Raw genomic sequence first — 21,196 nt, forward strand, 5'->3', positions numbered from 1 at the left:
CACTCAGAAGGCAGGGCTGTGACCGGCGTGCTCTCCCACCAAGGGCCTGAGCTTCCTGAAACAGCCTGTCCATCCTCTGGGCACAGTCGAGGGCTAGGAGGACGTCCCCTCTCTGCCCTGTCCAGCTCCGGAGCCCCTCACTCAGTGCCCACGCGCAGTTTCCAGGTTGGGTTCATCCCAAGTGTACCTTGCTCTTAGGGCCCTGAAATGACACCAGCCAAAGGATACCACGACCCACCCACCCCAGCCTGTCAGGGTCTCCGACACGAGATGGGAAACAGCGTCAGTTACACTCTGCCTCCAGGCACTCCTTCCGACCACGCCTGGGCTCATCTCAGGGGAAATCACCCAAGTCACCTGGCTCCTCAGGACCCAAAGACCAAATCAAGTAGCCCCCGGTCTCCAGCTCTGGCCTCCCTGCAGACGTCTCCCCTAAAACGTGCTCCGCAGGAAACAGTGTTACTATTTAGGGAGCATGTTGCACTGTGTGGTGTGAACACACCTGGTAACCCAGATATGCATTTTTAATTCAGAAAAGCATAGTCATTTGAACATAACACTGAGAAGAAACAAATCTGTTACTCAAACCAGTGATTCCACAAATCCTGCTGTTGCAGCTTGCTATGGGACCGGGACACAGTGGGCCAGACGGGGCCAGAGCCCCAGCCATTCCTGCTTCCAACAGCCCCGTCGGCACCGGAGGCAGTGGGTCGAACCCCTACCTGTGCTCCGGGGCTGCGGGCTGGGAAGGACAGGTCCGTGGGCTCCTCAGGGGACCGGGTGGGGCTGGAGACTCGGGAGGGACCTGAAAACACAAGAGGCAGGATTTGCAAGAGGAACCACCCACTCTGGCTGGACGGGGAGCCAGGGGAAGGGGCTGCACACAGACCTCTCTCTGGGTGCCCTGCTGAGGCCGGTGGTAGCTCCTCCTCGCCATCTGACACCCTCAGCTCCAGCTCTGCTCCCACCGCCGGCCGGTGCAGCTCCGTGTCGGCCTCAGATGGGACGTCGTCCGACCAGTGCTGATCTGGCCGAGGGAAGCAGCAGCACAGCCCTCCAGTGAGGCCATGCTCCCCACCAGGCACCACCCCCCTTGGAGGCCAGCTGCCAGGACATCAGCGGCAGTGTGTACCCCGTCCTGGCCTGGCCCTGCCCGCTGGTCCCTTGCTCCCCAGACTGCCCATATCATCTCATTGTTCCAGCCTCCAGAGGCAGCAGCTGCCTTAGAGGCCCTGTAGGAAGTCCCACATCTGCTCGGTTTCTCCCCATAACTGAATGAACCCAGCCCCTGTCTACCGGGTGGGTGAAACAGCAGGCATTCAGGTCAGCGCGGAACAAGGAAGGAAGCATGAGCCCTAACGGCCACTCCTTCGAGCGCCTCGCTTTCACTTTAATGTGCGCTGTTCCGCCTTCCCCGAGCTCAGAGCTCTGCGGCCCCGTACCGTCGTCCAGCTCGGCACCAGTGTCCCCTGCGTCCCCATTCTCCACTGCCTCCCCTTCAATCTCTGCTGGTTCTGAGTCCACATCTCCCTCCAGGTCATCCTCATCGAACGGGACTGCAAGGCAGAAATGTCAAAGGAAGGACAAAGAGATGGACAGACACACTGGCAGTGGGGACGGACAGTGGCACTGGGTTCTCGGGGCTGTCCATGGGCAGACTGAGGAGAGAAGGGAGAGGGCTGGCTGGGGCGGGAGTCAGAGGGCTGGGAGCTGAGAGCAGCGCGGGAGCCGGGCTGGGCCTCCTGAGTACACGGACCCAGCCAAGCAGGAGGGGAGGAGCGGCCTGGGCTGGCCAGCTTTCCTCTTCCTCGAGCAGCTGCTAGGAGAGCCTGTCTGAGAAGAACGGGGGAGCAGCAGGGGGAGAACGCTGCTTCTCAGGCCCAGGTCGGCACGTGCCCAGCACACATTGCAGCCAGGACCTGCGCCAACCACTTGACCCTCGAGGAACAGGACGAGGGGCTGTGGGCAGCCCTGCCTCTCAGGGAGGGAACCAAGTCCAGGCAGCAGGGGGGTCTGTTCGCAGCTGCACCACTCAGCCTGGATCAGGGCTGTGTGCAGGGCTCTGATGGCTGGGCAGGGCTGTGGCCTCGCTGGGAGAACTCAGACACATCTCTTTCGGCACACGGGGTGGGGGGTGACATGTAAAGGTCCTTTCTGGACTCAAGACCAGGCCCTCTGCACCACAGGATGGGACAAAGTGTGATTTCTCCCGAGAAAGGAGCCCACACTCTCACACACTCACACCGGCCCCCACCCCTGCACACGAAGCGCTCAGACCAAGAGATGGCCAGCTGCTGAGCAAGAGATGGCCAGCAGGAAGCCGCCCAGGATGCCGGGCTGGGAGTGCCTACACTGCTGGGACCTGCTTCTCTCTTGCCGAGGTGCCTGGAGGCTCTTTTCAGGGTCTCCTTTCAGGAGAGGGGCTGCCGTTTGACCTGCACGTACCTAGGCCTGAGGGTCCAGCCCTGCAGACACCTGAGGCCAGGCCACGGGGCCACGACCCACAGGGACCAGCAGCCCGGCCCCTCGAAGCTGCATCCCCCGTGGCCCGGATGTGCAGTGACCAGCGGTGACCAAGAGTGGCCATGGGGACAGAGCGAAAGGAAGCCGGGGACAAGAGATAGACATGACAGCCACTGGAGGTGGGCACCTCTAGGAGCTGGGCCTGTAGCTCGTGACCCAGGGGCCCTGGTGTTTTAAACACTTCTTTAAGCCGTGACTTGTTCTCACCACCTCTTCCATGCACTTAGCTTATTAGAACAAGGTGATGACATACACCCGCTCCACAGAGTGCTAGAAAAATCCATCTGGAGTGGGTGAGGTGGGGAGGGCTGTGGGAGCTGGGAGCCCCACACAGCTCCTCCTGAGCAGCCACAGAGCTGGTGGGGCCTGAACACTGTCCTGTGATGATGGTATAGCTGGGAAAACCCTGGGGAAGCCTCCTGGTTACTCCCGCTGACTGAGACATCCATGTGCTCACAGTGCCACTGGGCACTCACCAAACACAAGGGGAGGGCCTCCCAAGGCAAGCCACCCTCCCAGCCCACGCTGCCTGTGGTACAGCCAGTTGACCGCTGCAGGGCTCCCTTTCAGAGAGGATCTGATGGGGACAGAACCCGGGCCTGCCCCACAGAGGGCACCGCTCCCCCCAAGCCCACACATGTGCTCGAATCCGTCTGTGAGCAGCCAGGCATCAAAAGGTTAAGTTCACACGTTTGCTGGAAGCAAGCGTGACATGGACCCCCAGCCAGCTGGGGTGCCGGGCACAGTGCATTCGAGCCACCCATCCCAGTCCTGGCCTCACGGCCCCCGGGCTTCTCCTACTCAGACACACGCCTACGCCCTAGACGCGGGATCGGGAGTTGTCTACAGTCCTCAGCAGTACCCTGAAAGGAACGACTGTCACACGTATCAAAACACAGCGAGAAGCTTCACTGTGGCCGCAGCAGCACTGAAAGAGACAGCCTGAGGGAGGAACGGAGGGTTAGTCCAGGGCAGGACGGAGCGGGGCAGAAGCAGCCACACGCGGGAGCGAGTGTCACCGACACGCTCGGCGCTGGTCTAGTCCGCTGCTGCTGGGACGTCCCGACACCTCAGACTCGTCCAACCATCCTGGGAACAAAACTAACTAGGAGGGAGGACCAGTAGCCCTCCCTACAGCTTGGTGCCTCCTGATGCATGAGCTGAGCACACCGGGTGGCTGGTGAGAGAGGCTGGTGGGGCGGCCTTAGGGCTCTTGTCTAGCCCACCCAACAGCGGCGCCCTGGCCCGTCTGCAGTTCACAGCTGAGGCCAGGACCTTCAGACGAAGGAGTCCCATGACCTTCCTGGATACCAGAGCCCCTGGCTGAGAAACGCCCCCAGAACAGTTCACTGGGGACAAGTGAAGCCTTGTGGCTCCCTTGTGCCCCAAGTGCTCAGAGAGCCCTGCACTCAGCCTGCAGACCCAGCCTGTCCCGCCCCTCCAGCTGAATCCCCCCACCAGTACTGACTGCCTCCCGCCACGATGCTACTGTTCATGGTTCCTCCAGCCTCTGCCCAGCCCTCACTGTCACAGACGTGAAACCTGAGTGCTACGCACAGTCCTTTGGCTTCAGCCTTCGCCGATCCCTACTAACAGTGGTGTCTGTCTTCCCTGCCGCCTGCACTCCTGCTCTCTCCCCTCGGGTCCTCCCAGGAGGGCATGGGGTGTGTGTCTGGTCCATGCAAGGGCGGGCGGCCTGAGTGAGGCATGCACGTGCCCCCACCCTCTGCCGCGCATGCACCAGCGGCAGGACTGGAGTCCCGTGTTAAGGTACCAGCAGGGCTGCCGAAAGAGGGTTACGGTGAGTGGGCAGAGAACAAACATCACCAGACTACCTCCGGAGACCGACTCCAGCCAGGCCTGTACTGCTGCGCGGCGGATGGAGGGGAGGCCGGGCACTGAATTTAAAACAGACAACAAATACATGGTTACACGGGAGCAAGTGTTCCTGGTGAGGACAGCGAGGTCCTCCTGGAGTCTACAATGAAGAAGAGACAGACGACGCTATAGCTCAAGGCCCGCGGTGCCCTGTGTACTGGGCGAGGAGAGAACAGGGGTTGGGGGGTGGGGGATGACACGGCTCGAGTCCAGGTGGCATCCCCAGGCAGCAGGCTCTCTCTCGGCTCTCAAACAGCTGCTGGCTGTTTACGTGGCTGCAAAAACAGTTAAAGACATTGGTCCCTGTGGGCAATGAATGCAAACACGGAAACAAAAGGGCAAGAGACGGAGGGGAAGACATCGAGGTGGGCATGCCAAGGCTGGGGCACGGAGAAGGCTGCCCCCGACGCTCTCCAGGTTTTCCTTTTGTTCCTTAAAAGAAGCCACAACAAGGGTCATCATCATCCCCTTGTGGGATGCAGAGTGCCTGCCCTAAAACCCAGAGCTGGAAACGACGCTACTTCAGAGGCCTCCCTGACACAAATGTCTTCTTAAGACTTCATTTTAGTCCAAGATATGGTCCCTTGACCCCATTCTGTCCGTGCACACTCACACCCAGACACACAGCATGATGAAGAGCAAGGACATTCCCGCAAGTGGACAAAGAGGAGCCCTACCTAGTGACACGGGGCAAAGGCAGCAGATTCTCAGTTCTTCCATGGTCAAGTTCACCCCACTATTTCCAGTCAGAGAAGAGCCCCGCTCTCACCCCACTGACGAGAGCCCAGGAAGCAGACACGCCTCGCTGGCTCTTACTTGTGTGGAGCCGGGCAGCCCTGCCCTACAGGAGAGTACTCTGCAGCCCGAGGGGAAGCGGGTGGAGGCGCCCGGGGCCCTGCACCCTGAGCAGTTACCTCCGGGAAGGGGGGACTCGGGCACCAGTGCCGCTCGCTCCTCCTGGTTCTCACGAATATGCGTCCAGTGCACGTCGGCCTGGATCTCCAGGGGATCGGCCGGGTTCAGCAGCTGCTGCAGCCTCCTCGGGCTCCCGACTAGGGGACCAGGTTCCAGGGGAGGAGGAGGCGAGGGAGGGAGAGAGGACGGGAAGAAGGGAGGAAGGAAGACAGGGGAATGTAAACAGTCCAGGGATGGAGGGAGCAGACACCACAGGACAGGAAGCAGAGGAAAAGTTACCATATTTGCCAGGATCAGTGTGAAGCAGAAGTAGGCAAAAACTGAGAATCAGGGCATGCGCACGCACACACACACAACCCCCCAACTCCTACTTGTTCAGTGTGACTCTGCCCCTTGGAGCCTCAGTACACGTGCGCGCACGCGCGTATACACACACACACACAGCCTCAGTACATGCGTGCATGCACGCACACACACACACATGCACACACACACCTGACTCCTACTGGTTCAATGAGACCCCGCTCCTTGGATCCTCACATAACCATCATCCATGAAGAGTGTTACTCCCTTTCCAGCGCAGAGCCCCTTCCTCTGCTTCCATCTCAACTGCCTCTAAAGGACCCAAGCGCAGGTCACAACTGGCCTCTGCAAGGCCAGCTCCCCACGCATGTGGCTCCAAGGCCACCAAGCCTGTGCCCACTGCCACTTGCCGTGTGGACAGAGCCATGGACGGGCCAGGCCATCCTGCAGGAACCAGCAGCATGCACGGGCACGTGACTCTGCTGGGACTCTCAGTCATCTTCTGCTCCTTCTATGCTGGGCTGAGGCAGGGGTAGACTCAGAGGGGCCAAAGCCAGGGAGGAGGCGGCGGGGTCTGTTCTGCAGACCACCACAGCTCGGGAAGCTCACAGGATCAAGAATCCAAGCCCTCTGTGCCTTTTCTGCAGTCAAAGCCCTTTCTCCTGATTCTCCTCCAGGGCCCCTCTGGTTCCTCCTGGACACCAGACCCAGCTCCTCAGCCAGGTGAGAACCCTGTTGCCGGCGTCCAAGGAACATGCATGCATGCCCACCCTGCAGGCTCAGCATCGTCAGTACTAGGGCCACACCACATGCTTGGGTCAAAACAGGGGACAGCCAGCGACGTGGGGGAGGGGGGCCACAGGAGGGAGGGTGGCTCATCAGCAGCATCTGATCTGAAGGCCTCTCCACACTCTAACGGGGCAATCTGGCTTCAGCTCAAGAACCACAACCTCCTAACTTTCTAGCAACAGGAAGAGTGCTTGGGGCAGAGGCCACCAGATGTGGGTGGGGGCACCAGGCCGGGCTGGAATGGGCTCTCCTGGGAGCTGATGGCTGCTAAGGGCTTTCTCAGGGGTTGAGGGTCCCTGGCGGAGCTGGATGGGCTGCGTCTCCGGACCAGGACAACAAGTCCAAGAGGAGATGCAGGCTCCTCCTCCAGCTTCCAGGCGAGCAGAGGAAGACAGTGAGGATTCTCCCTGGAGCTGCCCATATCCCTCCCACCAAGCAGGGGGGCCTGGGGACACTGCCTGGGCACGGGGAGGGGTTCTGGGCACTCTGTGATGTGAGGTAAGCGGCTCACATCAAAGCAGGAGCAGAGTGTTAACTGGATGGAGGACAAGCAGCAGGTGTACAAGGGGCAAGAGTGGTCAGCCGGGTGGGCCCCAGGGTGGCTGCCTCTCCTACCACTGCGCTCTAGGAAAGCCCCCTCCTCACGCGGGACCTGCTCCTGGGGGCAGGGCGGAGGCAGCAGGGGTACCTCATCCCCCTGCAGGAGCTGGCCTTGCAAGCATTATCTGTCCCAGGGCCAGTACTCTCCTTCTCCCGGAGCACGTGGGGGCAGACGGGAGGAGGACAGAGAGAAGCGTCACCCCCAGTTCCTCCAGCTAAACCCCAGCCCTGCTTCCACGTCCAGGAAATCAGGTCTCAGGAGGGAAGAGGGGACGCACCCTGACCCTCAGCTGTGTCTGGGCTACAAGCCACCGAGGGACATTCCAGGGAGGCTCTGCCCTCGCAGTCCCCGCGGACTGACCGCGGGCCATCCTCTGCAGGCAGGCCGGAAGCGTAAGGAACCCCAGACGCTGCCTCCCCCGACTCCTCACATGAGTGGGTGTTCAGGCCCCAAGGGACACCCTGGCCTCCAGGTGGGAGGGAGGGAGGGAGGCCTGCAGGAGGACTTGGGCCAGAGGGGTGCCCACGTGCCCACGGAAGCCCTGCTTCATCTGTCGTGGGTTGCTGGCTAGGGGACACACAGAGCTCCAAGGACCCCCGGTAAGTTGCACTGTGCCTGGCCAGCGCCCGGCCCTCACTGAGCTGCAGTCCCCGGGCTGGGATGGCTGCCCGGGAGCACAGGGACATCCACAAGGGGCAGAGGTCCTACAGCCATCGAGGGCCTGCTCTGGGGGCCAGGCTCCAGGCCAAGGAGTCACACCTTCCTGCCCTGTCCACGCCTGAAGAGAGAGCACAACTCTAACAGACATGAGTCCCAGGGGCTCTTGTCTCTGCCTGCCTGGCCCCTGCTCACCGCTCCAGACCCGGGGCAAGCTGGATGGGTGAACGGCCCTCTGAGCTCCTTGTCACCACTTGGGCTCAAACACAGCCAATGGGATGGGATCAACACCTCGAGTGCCCGATGAGGCAACTCAGAGCCAGCCCGATCGACCCGCCAGGACACAGCTCCCAGAACGTCCCCATGCTCCACGGGTGAGCCTGCTTGGGGGTCCTCTCCTCAATGCTCTGCAGCCCCCGACACCCGGAACCAGGGAACCCCAGAAAGCTAAGCTCCCTCAGATGGAACAGGACAGGAAGACGAGTGACCTGAGCTGCAGGAGGCCCTTGCCCGCCTCCACGTCCAGCTCTCCCTGATGGCCCGTCATGGGTCCCTGGCCACAGAAACCCACCCCCACACACCGCGGTCTGACATCAGGGTCAGGAGGAGAGGGTGTCCACTGACCTTCACTAGACTCGTCCTCGTCCTCCTCCTCCTCCTCCTCTTCCTCCTCCTCCTCCTCCTCCTCGTCTTCCTCATCCTCCTCCCCGGCCCCGAAGCTCCTGGAGGCCTCTAGCTCCTCTTCACTCTTCCCTCTCAGGAGCGCATGGATCCTCACGGCCTCCTTCCAGGGAACGCCGCCCAGGTCCGAGGTGGGCAGCGGGGGCTCCTCCTCCTCCATCTCCGACTCTGAACTGCTGTGGGAACGACCGGAAAACCCAGTGAGGGGACATTCGGAGGCCAGGGGCACAGGCAGAGGAGCCAGCAAGGCAGCCGCCCCTGAGGGGCAGGATGGGACAGAGGACGCCTCAGGGGTCAGCGCACGGGGGATGGAGCGGGGAGCAGAGGGCAAGGAGGGCGCATGGGCTGCCTGTGCAAGCCTCCCTGCCCTGTGAGAGGCAGTCACTGCTCGAGGGCCCGGGCGCCCGCTCCCGGGGATAAGCAGCGCGCCTCGCTCCAAGGGCCCAGCCCAGATGCCTGTGTCTGGGAGGGAGACCCTAAGCCCTTGGTGCCCCGCCTGACGGGGGAAGTCTGACTTCCTGCAGCTTCCAGTCAGGGTGGAGAGTCTAAGAATGCAGTCTGGGGCAAAGGCTTTGAGTCACACAGCATCAGCTGACCTGGAGCCTGGGCTCAACCATAACTAACCCCAAGAGGGAACATGAACCCAGAGGCTCCGAGGGTATCACCTCATGTCAGCACCCGGAGTGGCTCTGCTTGAGCACAGCTGTGAGCACAGCCCCTCCAGAGGGCTTTGTTTCATCGTCTTTCTAGAAAATTACACCCCACCCAAGGGTGATGCAGGAGACTCTGTCACTTCCGCTGGGTCAGAAGCAAGGGTGGTCTCCTGGGCTGTGTTCCCCTAACCCCTCACAGGGCAAATGACTCTGCCACGACAGCCCTGTCCACACCGGGAAGGGGGTATGAACACCTGGTTGTCGGGATGAGCTGATGGAGTGGGAGATGTACTTGACTTCACCACGCCTGTGCTACTCGTGGGTCCTCCAGCCATCCACTAGCTTGTTTTACCAGTTACAGTCAGTCATTCAGCAAATGCTTCTGAGCACGTACTGAAGTTCAGTTAGTAGATCAGGAAGAAAAGAGCAGGTCCTCACTGCTCAGCTCAGGCAGGCGAATCCCGTTCCGTTCACGCGTTCATTCATTCGTGCCACTAAAACTTACCAAGTGTCTCCTGCTCACAGTGCCCTTCCCAGACATTGCAGGGGACACTAAACTGCCACAGAAAAGATCCTCAGTCTCGAGAGAGACAAGACGCAAACACCAGGACTAGACAGAGTGGCGTTAACTGAAGTGGGCGAGGGTCAGTGTGAGGCAGTTTCCAGCAGGAAAACCTAAGACTGTGGACCACAGAACGCATGCCCTCTGCAGTCTGATTAGCTCTCAGTGTTGACTGAGCTACGGTTTCTGCCTTATCATCGTGATTTCATTTGTTTACTTTCTTATTAACTAACAACACTGAGCAACCCCGTGCTTGTCATTTAACATCTTCCAAAACAGGAAATCAGGGCAAGAATGCCCCCTGTGCTCACCCCTAACCTCAGGTCAATTTATACAACTTCAGGTGGGAGAGGGGAGGCCAGGCTGCCCTTCCTTCGAGCGGAGCACACTGGGACCCCAGTCGTGGGCGGCAGTTCTCTGTGGGGGGTGCGGCTCAGGGCAGCCCATCCCTGGGCCATGTCACGAGGGTGGCCAGCATGGTGAGGTTCTACTCGAAGCTGCAGCAGTTCAAGGACCATGAAGAAGAGCAAGGGACGCACACGGCAAAGAAAGCTGGGCAGAAAGGTCAACCCTCACCTCTCGCCACAAGCTACAGGCTCTCAGTCCCTTTCTGAGTGGTCTCGCCATGTGCTTCCAGAGGAGAAGCAGGCAAGCCCGCCCCTGCCTCTGTGAAGGCCAGAGGGGACACAGACAGTTCCTCCCAGGACTCACGGTCCATGGGCCCTCGGAGCAGCCCTTCAAGTCTAGTCAGGCTCCTCATAGAACAGACGAGGAGACAGACAGGGAGGCTGCACGACCTGCCTGTCAAGGGTCACAGCCAACACGCAGACCCAGATGGGCTGACTCAGGGCTCCACAGCGCCCCCCGCAGGCAGCGGTCCCCACAGGCTGACCTGCTGGCTGCATCCTCTTCCGTCCCCGTGTCCAGCACGCTGCTTAGGTTGTGCTCGGCCTGCGTCTCCTCGGGCACCTCCTCCAGCCCCTCCGCCTGCCGCACCGACAGCCGGTAGTTCTCCAGCTCGATCCTTTCCGGGGTGCCCCGCAGTCTCTTGGCGACGCTAGGCTCCTCCAAGCCATTCACGCTTGGGCCTGCACGACAAGCGAGAAGCAAAGTTCTAGGGTCAGCGACGGGGATGACAGAAGGAATGTTCCCCTGGAAGGAGAGGCAGCCGTCCCGTGAAGCTGGGGAGCTGGACATCGCAGCGGTCAACAAGGCTGGGGCCCGCAGAGCCCAGAAGATGCTGGCATGGGTTGGGGGGGTGCAGAAGACAGAAGACCCCTCATCTGCCTGCAGGAAAGCCTGAGGAGCAGTGGACACTGGCTGGGGTGAGGGGCCAGGGCGGACCTGAGGGAAAGCAGCCTGTCGAGGGGAGAGTCCTCCCACTGCCCCCACCCCTCGGTCCAGGACCCAGCTGAGGTTCGAGCACCACATCTGGCTGGTCCATGGGGGGCGTCCAGGGAAGCTGTGCTGCGGTGCGATCGTGCATTTATCTGTCTCATGTTGAGATTCATGGTAAAGGATCTTTGTTCCGTGGGACCCCCTGATGTGGGCGACCGCACCCACACAGAACAAACAGTCAGGCCCCCTCATTCCTGGTGATGCCAGCGGGACAGCTTGGTTGAGCTGGTGCTTGTCAGCTCTTTGTTGTAGAGGGACCTTTCCCCTTTGGAATTAATAAGCAGATTTGTGCAGCTATGGGTGGAAACCCTGGACTGCCTGTTCCCAGCACCCCTGTGTCCACGGTCTGAAGGTCACTAATGACCTTGCCTGGGTCAGCTGCTACTCTGGGAGGCCCACGGCAGTGCTTTCTAGATTCTAGCATTCCTTTGTGAAGAACTCTGAGGACTGCAGTGGGCACGTGAACTCTGAAGGGCGCAGATGTCCGATGTCACCGCCACACCCCCTCCACCCCCATCTCCATCCTCACATGTCCCGACACACCTGTGACCCCACGCTCGGGCACAAGAGGCCCCCCGACCACTCGTGCCTGTGCCCATTGTGACAAGACACTGCATGTGGATGCAGAGTCACACAGACCGGCTGAGACACTGGACCCCACCAGCAACTAGCTGAAAGACCTTAGGAAAACCACCCAACACGGACAGTGCATTTCCTGATCCTCAATGAGGACAGTCCCCTGCCCAGGGTTACTGTGCGTGTGAAGGGGATTATATTCACACACACGCGTGCGCGCAGAGGCTGTCCCCATGCCCACATACACTGCCCTCTACTACGTTCACCATGTACACGGCAGCACTCCGCACACGAGCCAGGTAATACATCTTGAGGACCGGCAACCTTTTCACTGCCACGTTGTACGGGTCTCCCGTATCCATGGGCCCTGGACTGCAAATGGCAGTTACTGTGCACAGAAAGCCAAGGGAGAGCACAGCAAAGGGACCCCAGGTGGAAGCAGGCAGGCCATGGGGCTCGCGTCCTGCCAGGGCGGGCACCCAGCTTCTGGGACACCCCAGGCTCTACAGAACGACGCTGGGTTTGACTGGTGAAGTCACACCGCCAGTCTCAGGTGACAGGTGGTCTTCCGGAGAAGCTCGGAACTCGAGCAAAGATTGAAGGACAGGATTGATAACCGCTCCTCACACGCCAACTGTCTACTTCTCCATCCAGGGTGACCTGCTTACATGAGGCACAGAGAAAAGAATGTTGTGTGGATGCAAGCGGCAGACAATGAACTACCAGGAGTCAGCAGTGACAGAGGGGCCAAGGAGGGGAAAGGCAACAGGGATGAATCAGAGCTGTCCCAGGAGACCCACCCAGTGGGAGGAGACAGCCTGCAGCCCAGGGAGTTCTTACGGAAGGCCGAGGGGCTCGTCCACACCACAGGCCTATGCTCCCCATCTGCAGGATCCCAGGGAACTTTTGCTTTCATGTTAGTTTTCTAGCGTTAAATTCCTTTTGCTGCTATTATTGCAGCATCTCCCATGGGTGCTTTTCAGGCACGTGGGGATCCTGGCACATGTCACTCTCTCTAAGGCACATACCCTGGTCTCCACTAAAAGACCGTCCCAGGGCTCCATGTAGCTCTCTAGGTAACACGTCTTTCCTGTGCTGAAACACCTCACAGGGGAGGCTCGGCCTGGCCCAACCGTCTGCCGCGTCAGCCTGTGGGAAGCTGCAGCCGTGACAAGCGCACTGCGGCTTGCTGGTGTTCTTTAGTCCCTGACAGCCGAGCTCCAGCTGAAACTCTTGCCTCCCCCTTGGCCACCCACCTCCACATACCTGTACACACACGGGTGCCACCCACAAAACAGGAAAACCCCTGGGATCTGTCCAAGGGAAGCGATCTATCCAAAGGAAGCGATCCATCCACCAAGCCACTCGTGCGTTAATCACATACGTGGCAGGTAAAGAGAAGGATGGCCCCACAGGCCAGCCCAGCCCAGGCCTCTCTCCGCCCCCTGCCTCAGGCACCCTCTGCAGGCCCCCAGGGCTCAAGTGCATCTTTATCACACCAGATACCCCCAGCACACCTCAAATGGGGATGGGGACTCGGGGAGGGCAGTGCCCTCTGATGCGGAGCACTCCCAGTCGTCTGTGCCCCGGACACATTTTTAAGAAACTGCCCGTAATCCAGCCATCACAGGGACAAACCTGCCCACCCCTACCCTGACCTTCCACGAAAGGCCCTCTGCTCTGCTCTGCAGCAGGCTCCTGTTGAAGACATCTCCCTCCCCCCAGGTAGCCTAAGATTTGTTTCTGGAAATGAGCCAAGTTCCACCAGCAGGCCCGCAACCACCATCTGAAACACAGGCTCTCATCTGTCTACCGTCCCTGAGACTGGCCTGGAGACTGATCAGGGGCCTTGTGAGGCTGATGCAGGAGAGCACAAAGCCCTTTCCAGTGGCCAGCTGGGTACCACAAGGCACCGTCCAGTGCTGACTCCATCCTGCAGGGGCCGTGAGGTGGCACAGAAGGCCCTGCGGGACGGGGTGTGGGTGGAGCCAGACCACCCCCAGGCCCCGAGAGTGCAGCCCAAGCCCCATTCCTGAGAAGCTGTGATCCTGCTGTTCCTCTCTCACGTGGGTGCTGACAATTCAGCTTCACTACACTCCATCTGTGACTGCTTTCCTTTCGTTGCTATAGTGAAGAGTCTCTGGTGGTCACAGAGTCAGCAGGTGACCTCACAGCCTATCCACGCAGGCTGAGGAAAAAAGCAAGGCCAAATTTAGCCAAGCCCTGCAGGGACTTAACGTGCTGTGCAGGCCAGCTCCCAGGCCGTCTCAGGACCAGACATGCAGGCTCTTCTCACTGTTCTGTTTCTCCAAACCTCTGCCATCTGGGAACACAGCCCAGTGGGCTGTGCAGTCCTCACCCTGCAGGATGCATCACCCAGTCAGCAGAAACCACCAGAACTCAGGCTTACTCTGATGACCCCAGCATTTTCTGGAAGCCCCGCCAACAATCATGGCTGACAGTCCCCAAATCCCATCAGATCAACCAGCTTCCATGTGTTCTAGCTTATTTGCTCCCGACAACAGCCTTACGAGGGAAGGGGAGCAAGGAACTATTGTCCACGCTTTCTAACTTCATTAGATGGAAAAGCTGAACCTCAGAGAGACCATCGACTAGAGACAGTAGGGTGACAGGCTGCAGGGCTGGAGCCCAAGTCAGCGTCTTCTCTGCACGTGTCCCATAGCCTGGCTCTGTTCTTTGATGACCATGTTCCGGGGCGCAGGGCAGTCCACTGCCATCTGACAGCATCCGCAGCACCTGCAAGGACGCCTGCTCGCACACGGGGTTGTGGGCTAACAGCCTGCCTGGGGGGAGACCCTACGTCACTGCCTTGGTTCTCACACGCCCTCCGCCTGGTCTTGCACAGGGAACGACCATGTGGAAGCTGGTTTCACGCCTGCACCCGGTGCTCGCTTCTGACTCTGGTCTAGAACGGTGGTTGTCAATCAGATGATCTTCTCTTTCGGGGTCGCCTGGCAACACCACAACCTGGGAAGGGGTCCTGACATCCACAGAGTCTACAAACAGCCAACATCACACAACACGGAAGTATCTACCCAAACGTCAACAGCACTGAGCCCAGACCACTGCCTGGAAGTCACAAGGGACTGTCTCCAACCTCGTGCTCAAGGGGCCAGCCACCCGCCAGACGCTGGACTGCAGCCCGACGGACAGTCGTTAGGACGGAGCGGTGAGCTCAGACATTCCCCTCTGCTGCCTACCTCTGCTGCTCAGGTGAGGCATCCTGACCCAAGAGGGCATTGCATGGAGTCCCCCCACCCCTGGGAAGGGCCACGTCAGGCGCACAAGCCCACACGCTGGGCACAGCACCCCACCCTTCCCAGTCCTCCGGCATGGCCCGGCTCACAGGAACCACCCACGCAAGGGCTGCCCACAGACCTGCCCGGCCCTCCAGTGTGGGGCCTGGGGAACAGAAGCCCACAGGTACATCAGGAGGTCCGCTCACTAGCCCAGGGAGAAAACCAGACTTGGAGACGCGATGTGGAAAAACACTGCTTAGTTTTCCGTGTCCCCAGCTCTCTTCATTTTTCCATTTCCCAAAACATCCTCTGCGGGCTCGCAGGGCCCGTTGCAGCACGCCTGCCTGCAGCTGGGCCTGATGTGCTCAGGCCTCCGAGCGCTCGTGTGCCAACCTGAGCTCACCCAACACAGCGGAGCCCAGACGGCAATGATGCATGCTCCCTGCTCAACCGGGTTTCAGGGTCATTTGATGTGAGTGGAGTCCGGAGGGGCCCAAACTCAAGACAGGTGAGAAAGTCAGTGTTTCCCGTCCTGATGATTCTGCTCCAACTGTCAGTACAGAATCAGACAGACCCCGTCTCTCCCTCTCCTTCGGCCAACCCCACCCAGGGCCAGGCTGGGCCACTGCTGAGAACTGTAGAGCAGTACATCAGCTCCACCACCCTTGCAGCCACTTAGAAAGTGTGATAAAACACGAGAGCAGAGAAGGAACCGGGGCTCAGGAAGCAGCACTGATCATTCCCCTGAACACAAGCCCGTCTCCTCAGGACTGACAGGCAGGAGAGTCCCCACGGAGGGTCATGGGGAGAGGTTTTTCAGGTCTGTTCTCACTGACACAACTTCAGGCTTGGTTTCATTCCAATTCATCAAAGAGAGCTGATGTGGAGAAACAAGGAGGAGCTGGCTCAACGTCTCTGCTCTCCTGCTTGGCCTCTTCTGACCACCCCCCTCACGTACCAGGGATGAATGCCTTGGCTCTCGAATCCATCCTCTTTGCAAAGGTACATCCCCAGCCAGGGGGTGAGGGTCACTGCTAAAAAGCTAAACATGTATTTCCTGGGAATAACCAAACACATGCTCATGGATGACAGAGGGCACTCAGGAATGTCTGTTAACGAGTCATCTCTGCGGAGCTGACACGGAGCTCTTCCCTCTCCCCAGCAGACGAGCCGAGGCTAGAGGCCAGGCAGTGCCGGGGTGGCGCCGTGTCCTGGGTGCAGACTCCACCGGCTCCGCCCAGGTCAGTTAAGTGGCCTCGATCCAGTCTGCAAAATGCTGCCTTCCTCGTAGCAACAGGGGAGTGCTGCGTCTGGACAGCGCCTGGCACACGGAAGTGCTGCATGCCCGCTGCATCAACATTACAAGTCCTCCTGAATTGTGCTCTGAGTTTCTGTGACACCAGCTCGAACAGCAAGTTGACCGGTATAGTCACTGGGGAAGCCTGACACACCAAGCTTCACTCTGTTTTTATTTGACGGGGACTCCAGGGCAGAAGTGGGCCATCATGGCTGTAAACATCACAGCCCTTGGCATGGTGTCTGTAGCCGCCGGGAGCACAGCCATCCGCTCACAGCAGCCGCTGAGCCCTGCGGCTCCAGGGCTCCAGCCTCTGCTGGGGCCAGCTGCCCACACCCACACCCGTTCCCCATGGGGCTGGGCCTCCAGCAGTACTGAGGCCCCAAGAAAGCTCTGCCTCAATGAAGACAGGCAGGGTGCAGAGTGCAGGTGCAGAGTGACCCATGGGAGACCGAACCAAGGGTAAAACCTTCTCTTTTAAAGGAAGAATCTACTGACCCAGAGAAGTCTGTTGGTGGCAAATACTGGGAGGGAAATTTCACAACGGGTCTCTCCTACCTGGAGATCCTTCTAGATCCTGACTCGGTTCTAGAAAACAGGGCACAAGAGTAAACAGGCTGCTGTAGCCGTACTGGGACCACCTCAGCCGTACTGTTCCCCTTTGGGGTCTCAGGCTCTTTGCCCTCAGGTCCCTAGTCACACTTTCAGGTCTGACCTCTGAGAAGCCACCCAGTCCCAGGAGGGTCGCCCTCTCGGGAACTCACCTCCAAGGATGTGCGGGTTCACCACCATGGAAGAACACAAGAGCTGAATGGCACACGCTTATTGGGGCCCCTGCCTGGAAACAGCCCCGATGCTGTCATGTGTCTGAGGCCCCGGGCCTCGCCTGGCAGACTGGGTCTACAGGGAGTCGGCTGTGATGGAGGCCCAGGCACACCGGGACCCCAGGTGCAGGAACTCAAGAGAAGCAGGTCCCTGAGTGGAGGGCCCGAGCTCTTCAGGAGACCGGGGCCCCTTAACACAAAACAACTACCAAAGCGCCACAGTTCCAGGCAAGCACAGTGTGAAACAACAGTGGCATGGTGGAGGTAACCCTGACACCTTGCACAAGCACAGAGGAGCAACTCAATGCACACACTCATGCGGCCAACGCACAGACCACAGGGAGCTGGCACGGACTTTAGAAAGCGAGGTGAAGGACACATGAAAGGTAACCGAGATCCTGACTGGACTGTGAGAACTTTCCTGGTCATCACCCACACAGCCCCAGGAGCCCCGGATGGCATCCCCAAACTGCCCCTTGCACCAACAAGAGCTGTCTGTGAGTGATGGGGGCACTCTGACCTCACCTGTGGACACTATCAAGGGCGAGCTCAAGTTTGCTTGGCTTGAGTTAGGAATTGGGTCGGTGGGAGAGGGGGCAACTTGCCCTCTCAGTCACTGTCTTTCTTGGAGCAAAGCCTTGCCCTGACCCTTACCCCAGAGGACCTGTGGAGCAGGAGGCAAGACCAAGTGCCACGCCTTCGGGGTTGGAGTAAAGCCTTGCCCCAGAGGACCTGTGGAGCAGGAGGCACGACCCAGCGCCATGCCTTCATTCCTGCAGGTCCTTGGACCTGGGCTCTAGGCATGAGTTTCCCCAAAGCCCTGTGCAAGCCGCTACACCCCAGAAAGGTCATGTGGGGGCTTGTCTCCAGTGTGTCCCTCAAGGGCAGGATGAAACCCAGGGTCTGTCCCGTGTCCCCGCCTGCACACAGGAGCCCTCCCAGAGAATGGACCAGTCAGGGGAACAGCCAGGGAACTGTCGAGAAAAGAGGAGGCTGGGTTTCAAGAAGTTTCGGGAAGAAACTGAGACCCAAAGGGAATTCTCCAGGGTCTTCACCCACTCTTTCTCTCCCAGTCTTTTGCAGAGGCCAGGACAGACCCGACTGACTGATTTCTGAGAAAGGGCAAGAAGAATTCGGGACCCAGCAAGGTGCTGCAGCTGTGCAGACACCCAAGGGGAGAGGGGAGAGGCCCTTCACACCAGACCCCATCGCCAAGAGCACAGCTGTGCAGACTGGGTGCTCAGTGCCCCTCACCCCACTGTGGCGCCCTCTTGGGGCCCAACTCAGCACCCACACTGGTTGAGCCCGGCCCCACAGGCTGCACCGCCAAGGTCACAGCAAATGTGACAGGGTCTTGGCGGCTCAGCCCTCCAGGCTCCAGCAGTCAGGGAGAACCGATCCCCTGGTTCAGTGTCCGTGTCACAGAGAGAAACAGAGTCAGGAGGACAGACCTGGACCATCCCTGTCGCCTGAGAGCCTCAAGCAGAGGAGGGGTGCCCACGTGCTCCTGGGCCTGGCACCGGCTCTCAGGAGGAGGACATCTGCCTGGGGCCCAGCAGACACTGGCTCGGGGTAGTTGCTGTTCCTCACCTGCCCCCGTCCCCGGGGCCCTCACGCAGCCTGACTGGGTGGGGGACACAGGTGGCATCTTCCTCCAGGAAGCAAGCAAACGTCTTCCACCATGCTCCCCCACCCCAGAACAGGGGCCTTTCCATTGACAGGAACCTTTTACTTCAGGTATAAATACCCTGTCTCCCCTTTTTAATACACCTACACTCTCCTCCGACCTGGCCCCGGAGCGGGAGTCCTAAGGCACAGTGTTGTCAAGCCCACTCCCGAGACCTGCCTGAGTGGGCCCTTCCCACCCTCCAATCAGGAGAAAGGGGAGGAAAAGAAATACTCAGAAACCTGAAGATTGTTTGGAATTTATTCTCTTAAATAAGAACGGTAACATTTGTTAAAAATAAAAAAAATTAGAAGCACAACACCTTAGTTTCACAGAAAACAAAGTTTCACAGAAAAAACAAAGTTACACAATTAAATAAAAACAGCTCACAAAGAAACACACCAAAACTCACAACAGCACAAGTTAAAGGCAAGCACGAAGCTTCACAGAAGGCAGGCCGGAGGTAGAAAGGCGGGCTCCCTGACACAGCTCTGGCCTCCGTACCGTGCCTGGAGACTCACTGATGCTTAATGGCTCAGGAAAAGTGGGGTGTGGAACCCCTTAACTCACTGGTCAGGCCTTCAAGGCCACGCTGAGGCCACTTTCAGGACAGACTATGGGATTCCACTGTCTACAGACACACTACACACCAAGAGACAGTAGGAAGCTGCAGTAACAGGCCCAGGGAGTCAGACATGCCTTAGAAGCAAAGCGGTCCTCGGGGCCCCTGAAAGACAGCCCTGTGCCCCTGGTCTCTGATGCTGGAAGTATGCTCTGCTTGCTTTCTGAGACACTCACCCCACAGTGTCCGCCTCCACCAGGAGCCTGGCTTCTCTGCTCCCTCCGAACCCCAACCAGAACACTAAAATAATCTAGGTGGCCAGGTAAACCAGAACCAAGGAAAGAGAAGATTTAGAAGAAGCTCCACTAGGACTGTGGTTACTACTCAGGGCACAATATGTAAGCATGTGCTTATATACACGAAGCTAAAGCAGTGCAAGCACGTGTGTGTGTATGTAAATGCACACACGTCACCATTTGCTATGACTCTTGGGACTGGGCAGGGAAGCTGGATGCAGAATTCTCTGCCTCACTAACAGGTTTTCCAGAAACGGAAGCAGGCTTGGGAAACAGTGGGAGATCTGCTAATAACTCCCTCCTGATGGCAGGAACCCAGGATAGGTCAGGGTCGTGCTGCCATGCGACCGTCCCAACTGGTGCGGTAAATACCTGGTTTCCCAGTGCTCACGCAGCAGGCCCACTACGGAACCCGGGTGCCACGCAGGTCTGTCTAGGGATGGGGGCAGGCTGTACCCAGCCAGACAGCCTTGTGTGTTAAGATCATCTTTCCGTAAGATGACAGACAACGAAGCCTTCTTCCCGTCCCACGTCTGACACAGGGACTGGAAGGACAGCGTTTCTGATCCCCATGACCCCCACCTGTACCCTTCAGTTCTGGTTCCCCACCATACGAGGTGTAAAGGGGAGTCCTCTGGATGAAGAAAGGGTCTCAAAACCCACAGCTGAGGGTCTTGTACTCAAGGGGTAAACGTACCATCTGGGGTTTTCTTTCTTTCTCTACCTGTTTTCCAAATGTTTCCTACAGGCAGGTACTCTGAGGCCAGGGTAAGGAAACCTGTGCCGGGTCCACGAACCTGCAGCAGCCAGTGTAAGAAGCTTGGAGACAAACTAGTTACAGACTGAAAACAGAAAAGAGGGTTTCTATACCAAAAGCACATCACAAACAAAGATGTTAAACCAGGCAGCAGCCGCAGGCCAGGCTGCCAGAGACAGAGGACGCTGGACTAGGTTCTAACTCATGGGTTGTGTTTGGATTTTTGGCAACAGCAGTAATTGTGGTGGAAGAGGCTAACACAAGGGAATGGAGGGAAACGTCACAGACTAAAGGGGCAGATGCACAACAGCCGACCAGTCACGGCTACCCCAGCCCCACCTCCCGGGAACGGGGACCCGGGTGTGAACCACGCTCCACGCACCACTCACTCCTGCTCAGAGTGCAGCCCAGGGCACGTGCCAGGACCTGGCCTGACAATTGCCGTCCACAACACACATTCTGAAGCCCTCCAACACCTGAATTTTTCTGAATCTTTTCAAATCAAGGTTCCAGTTAACCAAAACTTTAGTTTGGGATTTTTTTCTCTTATTAAAGGAGCAGAAAAAAATCAACATCATGCCAAGTGTAACGGGTACCCATGTCCTGTTCCTCTGCTGTGAAGGGGAAGTGCTGCTGCCCTGGCGCGTGTCCACACTCAGAGCCGTCTTTCTGAAAGCCCAGGTCTCCAAAGACAGGTACCCACTGGACCCCAGTGTTCTGGGCACTGGCTCACTGCTGCCCACAGGGTACCTCCAACCGGGGCTCACATCCTGAACCCCACATGCTGTGAGATGTGCGTCTCCCTCAAAATCAAGAAGGCCCACAGGTCTTCAATTCAATCACAAGCCCAGCTCTCATCTTCTATCCCTGTTTCAGAGAAGGTTCCTCTTCTCTACGGAACCCTTCTCTCTCCACAGCTCCTAAAATCCTGAAGCCCACCAAGCTTCCAAAGCAGACAGTCGGACAGCAAACCAAACCAGATCAAGTGCATGACCAGG

At 58.7% G+C, this 21,196-nt stretch overlaps 1 protein-coding gene across 17 annotated transcripts in view; it reads right to left on the bottom strand.

Moving 5' to 3' along the window:
• Positions 1 to 21,196, bottom strand: part of MICAL3 (microtubule associated monooxygenase, calponin and LIM domain containing 3) — a 141,732-nt gene that overhangs the window by 19,882 nt on the left and 100,654 nt on the right. For 12 of the 17 annotated variants that reach the window (XM_088837470.1, XM_055396245.2, XM_055396247.2 and 9 more), the window contains 7 exons: positions 10,455 to 10,650; positions 8,291 to 8,523; positions 5,316 to 5,453; positions 4,359 to 4,421; positions 1,443 to 1,556; positions 890 to 1,027; positions 723 to 805 (listed from right to left, as the gene is read on the bottom strand). In XM_088837470.1, coding sequence (XP_088693596.1) covers positions 723 to 805; positions 890 to 1,027; positions 1,443 to 1,556; positions 4,359 to 4,421; positions 5,316 to 5,453; positions 8,291 to 8,523; positions 10,455 to 10,650 — 965 coding nt within the window. The remainder of the gene's footprint in view (positions 1 to 722; positions 806 to 889; positions 1,028 to 1,442; positions 1,557 to 4,358; positions 4,422 to 5,315; positions 5,454 to 8,290; positions 8,524 to 10,454; positions 10,651 to 21,196) is intronic. The other 5 variants (XM_088837469.1, XM_055396259.2, XM_088837468.1 and 2 more) reach the window with 4 other exon arrangements.

The sequence above is a fragment of the Moschus berezovskii genome, chromosome 6 (assembly GCF_049115385.1).
Source record: "Moschus berezovskii isolate FMDL1 chromosome 6, NW_MosBer_1.0, whole genome shotgun sequence".
NCBI lineage: Eukaryota > Metazoa > Chordata > Mammalia > Artiodactyla > Moschidae > Moschus > Moschus berezovskii.